Source organism: Neovison vison, chromosome 1 (assembly GCF_020171115.1).
Source record: "Neovison vison isolate M4711 chromosome 1, ASM_NN_V1, whole genome shotgun sequence".
Taxonomy (NCBI): Eukaryota; Metazoa; Chordata; class Mammalia; order Carnivora; family Mustelidae; genus Neogale; species Neogale vison.
Window position 1 is genome coordinate 136,544,603 of NC_058091.1, and position 13,084 is coordinate 136,557,686.

Below are 13,084 nucleotides of genomic sequence, written 5' to 3' on the forward strand. Positions count from 1 at the left end.
CTGGTATCATACATTAAAAACAGAAATGCCAAGGATTCCACAAATTCTGTCTCCAGCCCAGATCACTCTCTTGAATTATAGGCTTACATGGCCAACTGTACACTTGGGAACTCCATTTAACTTATCCAAAACCAGGGGTGCCTGGGTGGCTCAGTGGGTTAAAGTCTCTGCCTTCCGCTCAGGTCATGGTCTCAGGGTCCTGGGATCGAGCCCTGCATGGGGCTCTCTGCTCAGCAGGGAGCCTGCTTCCTCCCTCTCTCTGCCTGCCTCTCTGCCTACTTGTGATCTCTGTCAAATAAATACATAAAATCTTTAAAAAAAACAAAAACCAAAAAAACTTACCCCAAACTGGTCTCCAGATGCACCCCCCAACCTTACACCTGCTCTGCCTATACACAGCCGTCTCTACATCAGTAAGCGGCATCACCGTTCTTTCCATTCCCCAGGCCAAGAATCTCAAAGTCCTATTTTCTCTCGTATTTTTCACATCCAATTCATCAGAAAATCCTCTTGGCTCTCAGTTGGGGTATTTTCCAAACATACTTATTTTTATTTTTAAATTTAACTCTTTAATCTACCTGAAACTTACTTTGGCATAAATATAAGACAAAATCCCAAGATTACAAACTTCTTCAAAAAGATAAACACTGGTTCCCATACTGCTTATCAAATAATACTTCCTAGTGAGCATGTTGATTTTAGACTCCGAATTTTCCTTGGCTTAGCAAAGTTGTTCTCTATTATAACTTCTATTTTCTTCTGTTTTGTTTTTTTCCCACTAGAATTTTCTTCAGGAACATTAGTAACTTCTAGATAGGATGAATATCCTCTGCCTCTGATTCTCCTGTCACCCTTCTCAAAACATCTCTGAAACTGAAATGTGTTTATAAACAGTGGCACCTTACATCTGTCTACACAGGCAGCTGTCCCTGCCTGCACAGGTGTGAATCCATTCAAGAACAAGCTCTCCGAAAATTCTGGAACTCGACTCATTTTTTTTCCTGGTGGAACAGCTGGATAACTCCTACCTCAGAGACATTTTAGTCAACAAGTTATGCACAGACCAACTAAGAAAGAAATACCAGAGTCCTGGTTGTTGTAGTGCCTTCTGGTAATACTGAAAATGGGCAGCATCAGAGCCTGCACAATGCAATCGGAAGCTTGGGAGAAAATGCGAGAGACATCACGGAGAGCTCTCAGGAAATGTTCTTGATGGCACAGATGTCAGCATCAAGTAGAAAACCACAGACATCAACTCTAAAAAAGAGGTTTAAAAGACTGGATTCTAAATATGAAGTTTGGGGAATACCGGGAATACCTTAGCCAATCTATATTCCTTATTTCATTATTTTCAGGTGTTTAACAAGTGATACTGATTAAAATCTATACATTAAAAACCTATATTTAAGGGTGCCTGGGTGGCTCAGTGGGTTAAGGGTCTGCCTTCAGCTCTGGTCATGATCTCAGAGTCCTGGGATTGAGCTCCACATCTGGGCTCTCTGCTCGGCGGGGAGCCTGCCTCTCTGCCTACTTGTGACGTCTCTCTCTCTGTCAAATAAATAAATAAATTTTTTAAAAAATCTCTATTTAAATACCCTAAGAGATCATTCAGTGAATACAAAATAACAATTTTAAGTGATAACAAAGCATCCTATCCTAGTTTGTTAGGTCTTTCCTCATCAGCGTTACATGTGATGTGTGTTACGATGGGCAGTCTTCGCCTGGGTAAATAAGGTATCCACAGTCAAAGCCCTCAAATCTCTAACGATGTGAGTCACCATCACCTGCTGCCTGAATTTCTGCAAGAGCCTCTTCCCAGGTCTGCCTCCTTCTGCCCTAAATCCCTGTCCCAGTCTACTTTTCAAAGAGCTGTCAGCGACCCTTTAAAACTGAAGCTACGCCATGGGAATGGAGACTGCAGTGTCTGCATTTAGGGCAGAGTAAACGCCCAAGTACTTGCAGTGGCCCTCCAGGTGTCCATGAGCTCGCTCACCCTGCCCCACCTCGATCCTGGACTCATCTGGTGCACTCTTGTCTTCGTCCCCTCTGTGGACCCCTTACTTAGTCAGGCTCCTCTACCTGCTTCTCTGCCTGGGCCATTCTTGCTCCATCTACCTATTCCGCCGACTCCCTCACTCTGTTGCGGGTCTCTGCTCCAGTGCCCCCTTGCACACCTTGGCAAAGGCGAGTGGACCGTATAGTCCACGTTCTGTCTTTGGTACTCCCCCACTCTCTTGCTCTTTCTTTAAAAGGTACCTACCACGCTTTAAAATGTCATAGTTTATTTGTCCTTAACGTACTGTTTACTCCTAGTCCCCAGACTGAATACGTCAAGAGGACGGAGCCCTTCACCTGGTCTGGAGCATGGTCACGGCATCCGTGGCACAGCCACTTGCTGAACGGTTCAGCGATACCAGAGAAACACGTTTCAACTGAACGCAGTGACAGTGACAGTACAAGGTGTGTTTTAAGTAACCAATTCTGATTTGTTTAGTTACACGGTTCCCTTGTGCCAGGGCCCCTGGCGCCTGGGGAAAGGATCTCTGGTCTATGCATCGCATATAGACTTGATAAATATCAGTGAGATAGAATTCCAAGCATGTTTAATACCCGTTTCTTTACGCTTCTTTTAATTAAAAATACAAAACAGCTTTTAAAAGAAAGTATGTCTTACCGGTAGGTCGGTGAAAGCAATACCTAAAACACAAACAAAACAAAAACCAAAAAAGTGGCATTAGACACGGTTTTTCAAAGGCAGACGATAGTGACAAGCTGAATTTAAACTGAAAACAAGGGAAGGAATGGCAAAGGAAGGAAAGGAAAAAATTCAAAACCCAGAATTAAATAGTGAGACCAGTCTTTTTCTCAGTAACCCCAACAGAGGTCTGAGAGAGAAAGTTCTATCTCCCTTCAAGATCAACACCCTTGTTAGTCACACCGCAGTGTTATTTCTGGAGTACTGCGACTGCCTCCAGGACTCTGGCTTCAGACAGACCTTCTAAGCTACGTCAAGAACCTTATAAGAAAACTGGTTGCAAAACAGTCACATTTGATTTCTGACCAACACCCATGCTGCTTTATTGCGCCTTACCACAAATCTTCCTCACCTACATTTAGCTTTTAAGTAATTCTGGGGGGAAGGGAAAGAAGAGAATTTTTTGTTACCAAGGGAAAAAAACTGAACGATGCAAAATACAGTACTTTTGTTTCTTAAAAAAGTTTTTCCCCATGAAAGTACATTCTTAAATAACTGGACTATTCTGCGAAAAAGCTCAATTCCTCATTCAAAGGATCAAGGGTTATACAGCTGAGAATTTCTCATGAATGTCCTCTGACAGTAATTTCACCACAGTCATGTTCAGATACAAGTCAGAGGAGTGAGTCTACTGGCATCCCAAACTGATGATTTAATACTCTCTCTTCTAATATTTAAATACATTACTTCATTGAAAATAAAATAATAAATACACCAAGTATTTCTGTAGGATCTCATTCATATGCTTAAAAAGACTGAGCTCTAGAAAAACAGGAGATAGTCACTTACTCTCAATTCTTCCAGTCTAAACACACATTAAAACTAAAAAAACCCACACCAACACCACTACCTTTCCTATGTGGACCACCATCTAAAAACTGAGGGCGTTTCCACTGAATTATCTTTTAAGGTCTCTTCCCACGTGAAATTTTATGGCTCTGTTATTGTGCTGTACACCATCAGAAAACACCACTATCTGACTCTATCTATTAAAGTAACAAAATTGGGGCACCTGGGTGGCTCAGTGGGTTAAGGCCTCTGCTTCCGGCTCAGGTCATGATCCCGGGGTCCTGGGATCGAGCCCCGCATCGGGCTCTCTGCTCGGCGGGGAGCCTGCCTCCCCCCCTCTCTCTGTCTGCCTCTCTACCCACTTGTGATCTCTGTCTGTCAAATAAATAAATAAAAAACCTTTAAAAAATATTTAAAAAAAAATAAAGTAACAAAATTAAAAGACAAACTGACTATGCCTCTCTACTATATGGTTTTTAATAAATGTGTAAAAACAGGGGTTTGTAGTCAAGTCCCATCTTTATGACTTTTAAAAAACTAGTAAATTCATGTTGGCTTGTCAAAAGGAAAGCAAAACTGGAGGTCACCTAAGCTCCCCATAAACAGATTACTTTTAGCTTCATTAATAAATAGAAAGCAAAGTGACCATAGGCCAAATTGAAAATTTATTCTAAAATTCTCAGAAAACTAAAAAGGATACAGGAAACAACACAGAATATTTTAATAAAATATTACCAACTGTATCTTAGTTTCTTAATCATAATTTAGCAGCCTAAAAAGTTATTTTCCTCAAAGACATCTACTATAGCAAAGATGGTCTACTTTTACAGTTTTAGCCAAAATTCCTTTTTGTTAATAATTACTGAAATCCTCAGTCTTTACCATAAACTCTAATGAAAAACCCAACTCAATTCCAGAGATTAGCATTTTTGAAATGGCTACCACAACCTGTACACATTCAGACCATAAAAAGATGCTACTTTAGTGAGTCAGATTTAAATTTTACCTGGAAGACAATTTTTTATATTTATAATTTTCTGATATGTCAAAAGGCTTTTCAAAAAGTGATCTTCAATTGATGATTTTCAATAAAACAAAGTAAAAAAAACTTCCAATTAAATTAACCTAGATAATGAACTGTCTCTCCTTTAACTATTTTCTCAAATAAAAACCTTTCCAGTTCTATTTCTATGATCAGTAAATATATATTTTTAAAACCTTCATGAAAAAGAAACTAAAGATATATCAGCTATTGGGTAGAAATGATCCACTCCGGGAAGTACAACAGTATGTAAATAATATTTTTATCTTCTAGATGCTAGAAACTGGACCAGAGGGAAGCATACTTCCATGAAGACTAGAGAGTAAACCTCTTCCACTCTCCAGGCTCTACGGTCTCCATCACAAGCACTCAGTCCTGCCACTGGACAGACAAGCGCTGTATACATCGCACAAAGGAATGAGGGGTGGCTCTGTTCCCATGAAACTTGACTTAAAGCACAGACAGGAGACCTATCTAGATCCTGAGCTGTGGCGGGCTGACCTCTGTTCTAAAGGAGTGACTTTTTACCACTGCATCCCCAGCATCTAGCCCAGACTGGCTAACAACACTGAATGAGTACTCACTATGTGCCAGGCAGTCACCTAAGAACTTTGCACGCATCATTTCAGTCTACTTTACCAACCAAAGAAAGGCAGGTATTACAGTGGTCCTACTTACAAACTGAGGCACAGAAATATTAATTTGCATAAGGTCACTGGCCTAAGCCAGGAGACAAACCCAGGCAACTAAAGAACCCATATAACGGCTCTTATATTGCCTACGTGCTTAATAAACATGAAATTTATAAATGAATACTGACAAATGTCTCAAAAATTTACTTAAAATTAGAACGTGATTTTATCACGAAGTACCCTTTTCTTAAGAAGTATCTCACATTTTAAATAGATTTCTTATTCAAGAGAAAATCTCAATATTAATGTTTGTGAAAATCTAACAAGAAACAAATAAAATCACATCACCTATGATCTTTCTATTTCCCAAAACAAAATTCCTTCTCTGGAATAAAGTTTTAAAAAACAGTAAAAAGACTAATTTTTGGTTTAAAAATGTGCCTTCTTTTGCATTTTGGAATCAAAGGTCATACCTAAAAGCAGATTTCTGCAGTTTAATTTAAGATCAAATACCTTAAGCAAGCAAGGCAACTAAGACCACCTTGGGTTAAATGCTGTGAAGAGTCAGAGCCAGGACAGTAACACAGAATCAACTAGAGGCTACATCATCTGGAAAGGGGCCAGCCATAGCAATCAAATCACAAATCCACACATCTCCTGGTGTCCCAAAGCAACACTCCTGTGTGGACTTGGGACAACCTTTCTGTTGCTAAGACAGGACTTCGAAATCAGTATTAATATTCAGAACGAAAAGACTTAAGCTGCATATAAAAGTGAAGACACTAATTTTATGTCAGGAATATGACAGCTATTACCAATGCAGCCAGAAATCTAGAATTTTCTACTATGAAATGAAAGACACAACAGTTTTTGTGTTATATTAAAGAACATCTATTATATACCTAAGGACACTATTTGCAGTCTTATTTTTAAATACAATTTATGAGCACAATGAAATTTCTGCCTTCCGAGGTTAGTTTTTGCTTCCTTTTGCTTTACTTCATCAGAAGTAGTTTGCTTTGAATTAAGCACTTCTCTAGTAATGTGAAACCATTTTAAAGCATCAGTCTTGCTATCCTTCATAGTTTCTGTATAAAAACAAAAACAAAAAAACTTCTAAGGGAATATAACCACCACACACAGTTCTCAATTTGAAACACTACGGGTGCACATGCAACCAAAAAGCCTGATTTTCTACTAGTCTTGGGATGGCTATGCCTCTTTATGTTTTCATTAATTTATTTTTTTATTTACCATCTGACTTTTATCCTTGGAAGTTTTGCTGTTATGGTTTTAATTCTGCTCCTTTCTGCAGAACTTGTAGTCATCACCCTTTAGTCATCACTAAAGGGCAGGCCTGCCCTTTTAGTGGGTCAAATGCCTTTCCTTTGGTTGACAGTATCAAGACTTTCCTTCATTATTACCCCATACTACACTAAAAACTGACAGCCTTTTCTTCTTAGTACTTGTTACTTAGAGAATTTAGTCATACTATGAAGTGATTAGTGTCTTACTCAAAGCAGAAAAGACTTAGCATTTCTATTACTAGAATAAATATGGGAACTATGGGGAATATTTTCATAGTTACTCCCATATATGTAATACAACGTGGCGTTCAGAGAATGCAAATTTTTACCATTTCCTCAACTTCCACCTGGAAAGAACAAAGAAATAACATCCAGAGGCATGTACTAACAATCGAGGACTACACAACAAGTGTGACTACTATGCTCTAAGTACAATAATCACAGTATTTGATTACTTTACATGCAATACATTATCTTAGTACCTAAACTATGTCCATTCTTGGTGTAGAAGCAGGTATTGTTGATAAGGTTAACACAACAGCCAATGACATCACCAGTCGTAAAAGTTGGTCCATAAGGTTGTCCCGTTCCAGAAGAACAAAATGAATGTCCATCATCCCCATGATAACCATATGAATGTTTATCCCAGCCTAAAGAGAAAGTTCCAGTATATTTACAATGAAAAGTAAGGTTCCTCTGTACTAGAGCTATTCACTAAGATTATGACAAGAAAAGTAAGAATAGTACAATAGATGATAGCACAAAAGTAAAAACTCTCAAATGTACATTCAAATTCCCAATAATTACACCACACGATTTCTACATTAAAATACTGTTTGCAACACTAAGGAAAATAAATCTGCCACACAGAAGACTAAAACATGTATTAAACAAGATTCTTACCATGTTAAAAAAAAAAAAAAAGGGCAAGACATATTTTCCATGCATATTTCCTTTGCTAATAAACCAAAGAATTTTGCTTTCATTTACACACACACAGTTTAATATAAAATAGAAGATTTTTCTATTTTCAAAGTTTCCTCCCAAATTAATTTTTAACATTAGTAAAAATAACAGAAAATATAATCCAAGAATCACTTTCATCTGATTAATGGCTTTGGGAAACAGTTCTGCCATCTCAGCTGACACCTTCCTTAGCTCACTTGGACTATTAGCCTCCATTTCCAGAATACTGAACAAATGAAAACAGGTTAAAAGCCAGGAATGTACTGGCTAGCAAAGAGAATTAATCACATTAAAATATTTAAAGTCATTGATATGACTATGTAATAGAAGTTAAAATACCAAAACAAGCAAAAACATAAAACAAAAAAATGCAGGATACAAATTTTGCTAAATAGCATAAAATTTAAATTTTTAAAAACCACCTGACTTCCCCTTCAAACTCATAACACAGAGGAGATTAAAAACACAGAAAATCAATGTACTTAACTATTTCAATTATTACTTCAAATATTTAGACAGAAAGATATAGCCATAAGACAGTATTATAATTCAATTACAAGTACCTGGTAGTCTATTCATGTTCACACCTTGAGCAGAAAGACCAATTCCCATGTAACTGTTAAAAAAAAGAAAGGGGGGGGGCAGAGAGAGGAACAAAAGCAGGTTACTATAGCCATATATGTAAAATTACCAAATACTCTGAAACATATCAGAACCCAACCCAAGTTGAAATTCACAGGGCAGCTACAAAAAAATTTTACAATTCCTTAAACAGCAAAAAAGGCAATATTAAGCAACAATAAAACTCAGATTCACAGTAAATTCCTATAATACATAATACTCATTCTTAAATACACCCAAAGTACTAGTAATAATTATATACTCTACTAACAGCTATAAAAACCTTTCAACTTATCCACACTTAAGTATTCAGGATTAAGATTTCTAATAAAAAGCGTAGGGGGCCTTGTGGAAGAAAAAAGAAACAATATTCAGGAAACTATTATATTTCCAAAAAGACACAGTAATAATCAAGACCACAAAAAATGGGACACGGATACATATTTGTAAAAAATGTCAAATTCACATAAAAAACATGTGAGATATTTAATAAAATTACATTTAAAAGTATGTACTGTAGGGGCGCCTGGGTGGCTCAGTGGGTTAAAGCCTCTGCCTTCGGCTCAGGTCATGATCCCTGGGTTCTTTTTTTTTTTTAAGATTTTATTTATTTTATTTGACAGATAGAGATCACAAGTAGGCAGAGAGGCAGGCAGAGAGAGAGGGAGGAAGGAGCAGGCTCCCTGCTGAGCAGAGAGCCCGATGCGGGGCTCCATCCCAGGACCCTGGGGTCATGACCTGAGCCGAAGGCAGAGGCTTTAACCCACTGAGCCACCCAGGCGCCCCATAAATAAAATCTTAAAAAAAAAAAAAAAAAAAAAAAAAAGTCTGTACTGTATTAGTATCCATGTACCGGTTTTCTTAGAATTTGGAAAAATGACAAAATCAAATTAAAGAATTAAAGATAAGATCCTTCGTTTTTAATTTATCAAACTAAAAGAACAAAATTATCTCCAAAAAAAGAAATATAAAAGGAAAAATTATTGAACTATGTGATTCATTTTAGAAGCTTATGAAATATAAATAAAAGCTGATAAAGATAGCTGAAAAGTGGGAAGAGTATAAAACAATACACTTGTAAGTACTGATGCAAAAAGAAAAAGAAAAGCCACTGACTAAATAAAATAAGGTGAATCCAGTTTGTGAAAAGGCTGACTATGACTGCATCAAGACTTAAAATGGCACTTGATAAATTTTGCTACCGTTATTTTTTTTTTTTTTTAAAGATTTTACTTATTTGAGACACACACAGAGCGTGAGCATGAGCAGGGGGAGAAGCAGGGATAGAAGAGCAGAGGGAGAGGGAGAAGCAGACCCCCCACACCCCCCACTCCGCCCCCCGAGCAAGGACCTTGACATGGGCCTAGATCCTGGAACTCCAGGATCATGACCTGAGCTGAAGGCAGCCGCTAAACAGACTGAGCCACCCAGGCGCCCTTCAGCCACCACTTTTAATAAAAACTCAACCAAAATAAAAGCAAACTAAAATCGACACACTTTTTAACCAAATCTAATACAGCAAGTATTCAACAGTAAACACTGAAGCCATCTCCATTAAAATCAGGACATGGAATTGTCTACTACAACTGTTAAATAGTATTTTGAAGGTTTTTGATAATTTAATAATATAATGAAAACAAATAACCAGTATTAATATTAAAAGATATAAAATAATCTTTATTTTTAGTTGCCATGATTATATACATAAAAAACCACAGAAACTACTAAAAGCTTAGAAGATAAACTCTCACGTGGGCACACTGTAGAATATCGATAACACATAATCCTAAAAGCTTATGAAGAGAAAAGGCAAATTATCTCCCTCCAAAAAGGACCATTTAGAACAATAAACAATGGCACAAAAGCACTAAGGATAAAGAACTGCCAGCTTAGAACTGAATGCTCAGATAAAGTATCACTGAAAATGAGGGCAAAATAAGGTATTTTAAGACACTAAAAAGCTAACGGCTTACTTTCCGCAGAACCTCACAAAAGAACTATTTGGGGATATGCTTTAGTAGAAAGATAAGTGAAAAAAATGAGAAGAAATACATGGGTCAAAGAAACCATAATCAGCACAAAAAGCATGAAATATATACTTAAAAAGAGCCAAATTCTCTAAAAATACTATTGTTTTTAAAATTGGTAACCCATATATAATATGCTAGAATACAATTAATGGTACTTTACATAAAAAGACACGGGAAAATATCACCCCCATTCAAGAGAACAGAAACAAAAGAGAATGCCTCTGAGATGATGAAGTGTTTGAAATTAAAATATAAAGAATTTTGAAGCAGCTGTTGTTACAATGCTCAAGGACGTAAAGAGAAATGTGCTTGTACTGAATGAAATGATAGCAATTTCCACAAAGAAAAAGAATTAAGAAAAAACCAAAATTCTAGAGCTGAAAAATATCTGAAATATGCATTTACTTATGTACTTAATGGCACACTGGAAATGGCAAAATGAGTAAGTAATGATGAAATCAGAGCAGATTCTGAAGAACAGAGAGAAAAAATATTAAGGCTAAAAAAGATTGCTGGCTGAGGCAGCATCAAAAGGTCTATCAAGGGGCGCCTGGGTGGCTCAGTGGGTTAAAGTCTCTGCCTTGGGCTCGGGTCATGATCCCGGAGTACTGGGATCGAGTCCTGCATCGGGCTCTCTGCTCAGCAGGGAGCCTGCTTCTTCCTCTCTCTCCGCCTACTTGTGATCTCTGTCAAATAAATAAATAAAATCTTAAAAAAAAAAAAAAAAAGGTCTATCAAACATGTAACCACAGTCCCACAAGGAGAAGAAGAGAGTGGGTCAAAAGTTCAGAGAACAATTTTCCAGATTTCGGAAAAGAAAAAGATCTCTAAATTTAAGAAGCATGCAAACCTCACACATTCAATCCCAAGAAAAGCACACCTAGGCACAAATCACAGCCAAACTGCTGAAAACTTTAAAAAAATAATAAAACAAAACAAAAGAACACTGAAAGCAGCCAGAAAAAAAAGACATTTTACTGTCATAGGAACACTGAGCTGAACACTTGTGCATTTCTCATAAGAATATAGGAAGCCCAGAAGACACTGAAAATGAAATCTCTATTAAACCAAAGCTGGGGGAAGGGGAACTCATGCTTTATTATCATATCTAAGGTCCTTAAAATGACTACACTATACGAAATCATGCAGTAAAAACCACAGGGCTTATCAGAAAAAAATGGGGTTACAAGCACAGCATTCCTAAACTCCATCAGTAACACATTTAAAAAAAGGGAAGAACCCAACTTTAAAAACCCCCAATTCAATAAAAAACGATTTTACACACACTAAATTGTTTAAGATACATAAACACCACAATAAATATGGCACTTTACACTGAAAAAGATCTGAAGTTTACTTGGGGAAGTAGGTGACACAGCACTGTAGCTTGTGGGTTATTGTGAAGTGGTGGAAGGAAAGTTACTCGACGCGCAAATCTGTCCCAGCAGATGTGGACGGGTGTGGCTCGTAACACGCAGTGAACCAACATAGTTGGTACATGTCTGAGGTGTTGCAGGACATATAAAAACAAGCTCAGGGCGCCTGGGTGGCTCAGTGGGTTGGGCCGCTGCCTTTGGCTCGGGTCACCGAGTCCCGCATCGAGTCCCGCATCGGGCTCTCTGCTCAGCAGGGAGCCTGCTTCCTCCTCTCTCTCTCTCTGCCTGCCTCTCTGCCTACTTGTGATCTCTCTCTGTCAAATAAATAAATAAAATCTAAAAAAAAAAAACCAAGCTCATATTCAACGGCAGTGAGGGAGTGGCAAGATTTTTAAAGCGCATGAACAAAAATGTATTACTGTGGTACTCTGTGTTTAGCAAAGGAAATAGACATAAAAAATTTCCAGATCAATATGTCAATACGGATATTTTCAAATTTTACATTTACTACCATTTTTAAAATTATGGTTGTACCAAATATCAAATAAAAGAGACTAAGAAGACTAGTTTAATTCCTACTATAGACAGGTTTAAATCCACTAGAGCTTGTTAGTTTCCCATCTGTTCTCTCCATTCATCCTTTCCTATGTTCTTTATATTTTTTCTACATTTAATCCTTGTTAACGTTTTGCTATACATTTTGGTACTGTATTAATGAACACCATGTAAGTGTTAAAAAGTACACCTCTGACATATCTTTGATTGAATTAGTATATTTATCACATGATGACAATGTAACACAAAGCTTTTTAAAGCCTGTTTACCTCTTCCCACATTTTTGCTACTGTTGTCATGTTTTATTTCTCAAGATTTTATTTATTTGTCAGAGAAAGAGAGAACACAAGGAGGAGGATCTGCTTACAGAGGGAAAATCAGACTCCCTGCTGAGCAAGGAGCCCAACGCAGAACTCAATCCCAGGACCCTGGGACCACGACCCGAGCTGAAGGCAGACACTTAACCTTAGACTGAGCCACCCAGACATCTCACGTTTTATTTCTTTACATGTTGCGCACTCCAGAGGAATGTCACCATTATCACTTTATATAGTTAATGCTATTTTACTCAGTTAGATACACAATAGCCTTCTCATCAGAAACCATGGAAGCCAGCGGGCAGTGGGATGACATACTGTGATGCTGAAAGAAAAGCCTGTAAAGCAAGAATTCTATATGGAGCAAATTTATACTTCAAAAATGGAGAAGCTAAGATGTTCCCAACTAAACAAATTTCTAACAAACCGGCATATTAAGAAATAATAAAGTGGAAAAGAAAGGAAACTAGGTAGTAAATCAAATCCACACAAAGCAAGAACATCAAGAGATAACTCACATAGATAAACATAAAAGAATATAAATGACTTGTTTCTAATTCTATCTAAAAAAGTAGAAAAAAACACAAAGTAGTAATTATAACATTTGGGTTTAAATTGTATACGTATATAATTTCATGACAATAATAGCAAAAAGGAGAAAGCAGAAAACATATACTATGTTGCAAAATTTAAC

General features: G+C 37.3%; 1 protein-coding gene across 1 annotated transcript in view; it reads right to left on the reverse strand.

Annotated features, from left to right (window-relative positions):
- RANBP9 (RAN binding protein 9) overlaps positions 1-13,084 on the reverse strand; it is an 88,621-nt gene that overhangs the window by 30,622 nt on the left and 44,915 nt on the right. Inside the window, 3 exon segments of the mRNA XM_044259249.1 lie at positions 2,675-2,697; positions 7,008-7,175; positions 8,055-8,107. Coding sequence (XP_044115184.1) covers positions 2,675-2,697; positions 7,008-7,175; positions 8,055-8,107 — 244 coding nt within the window.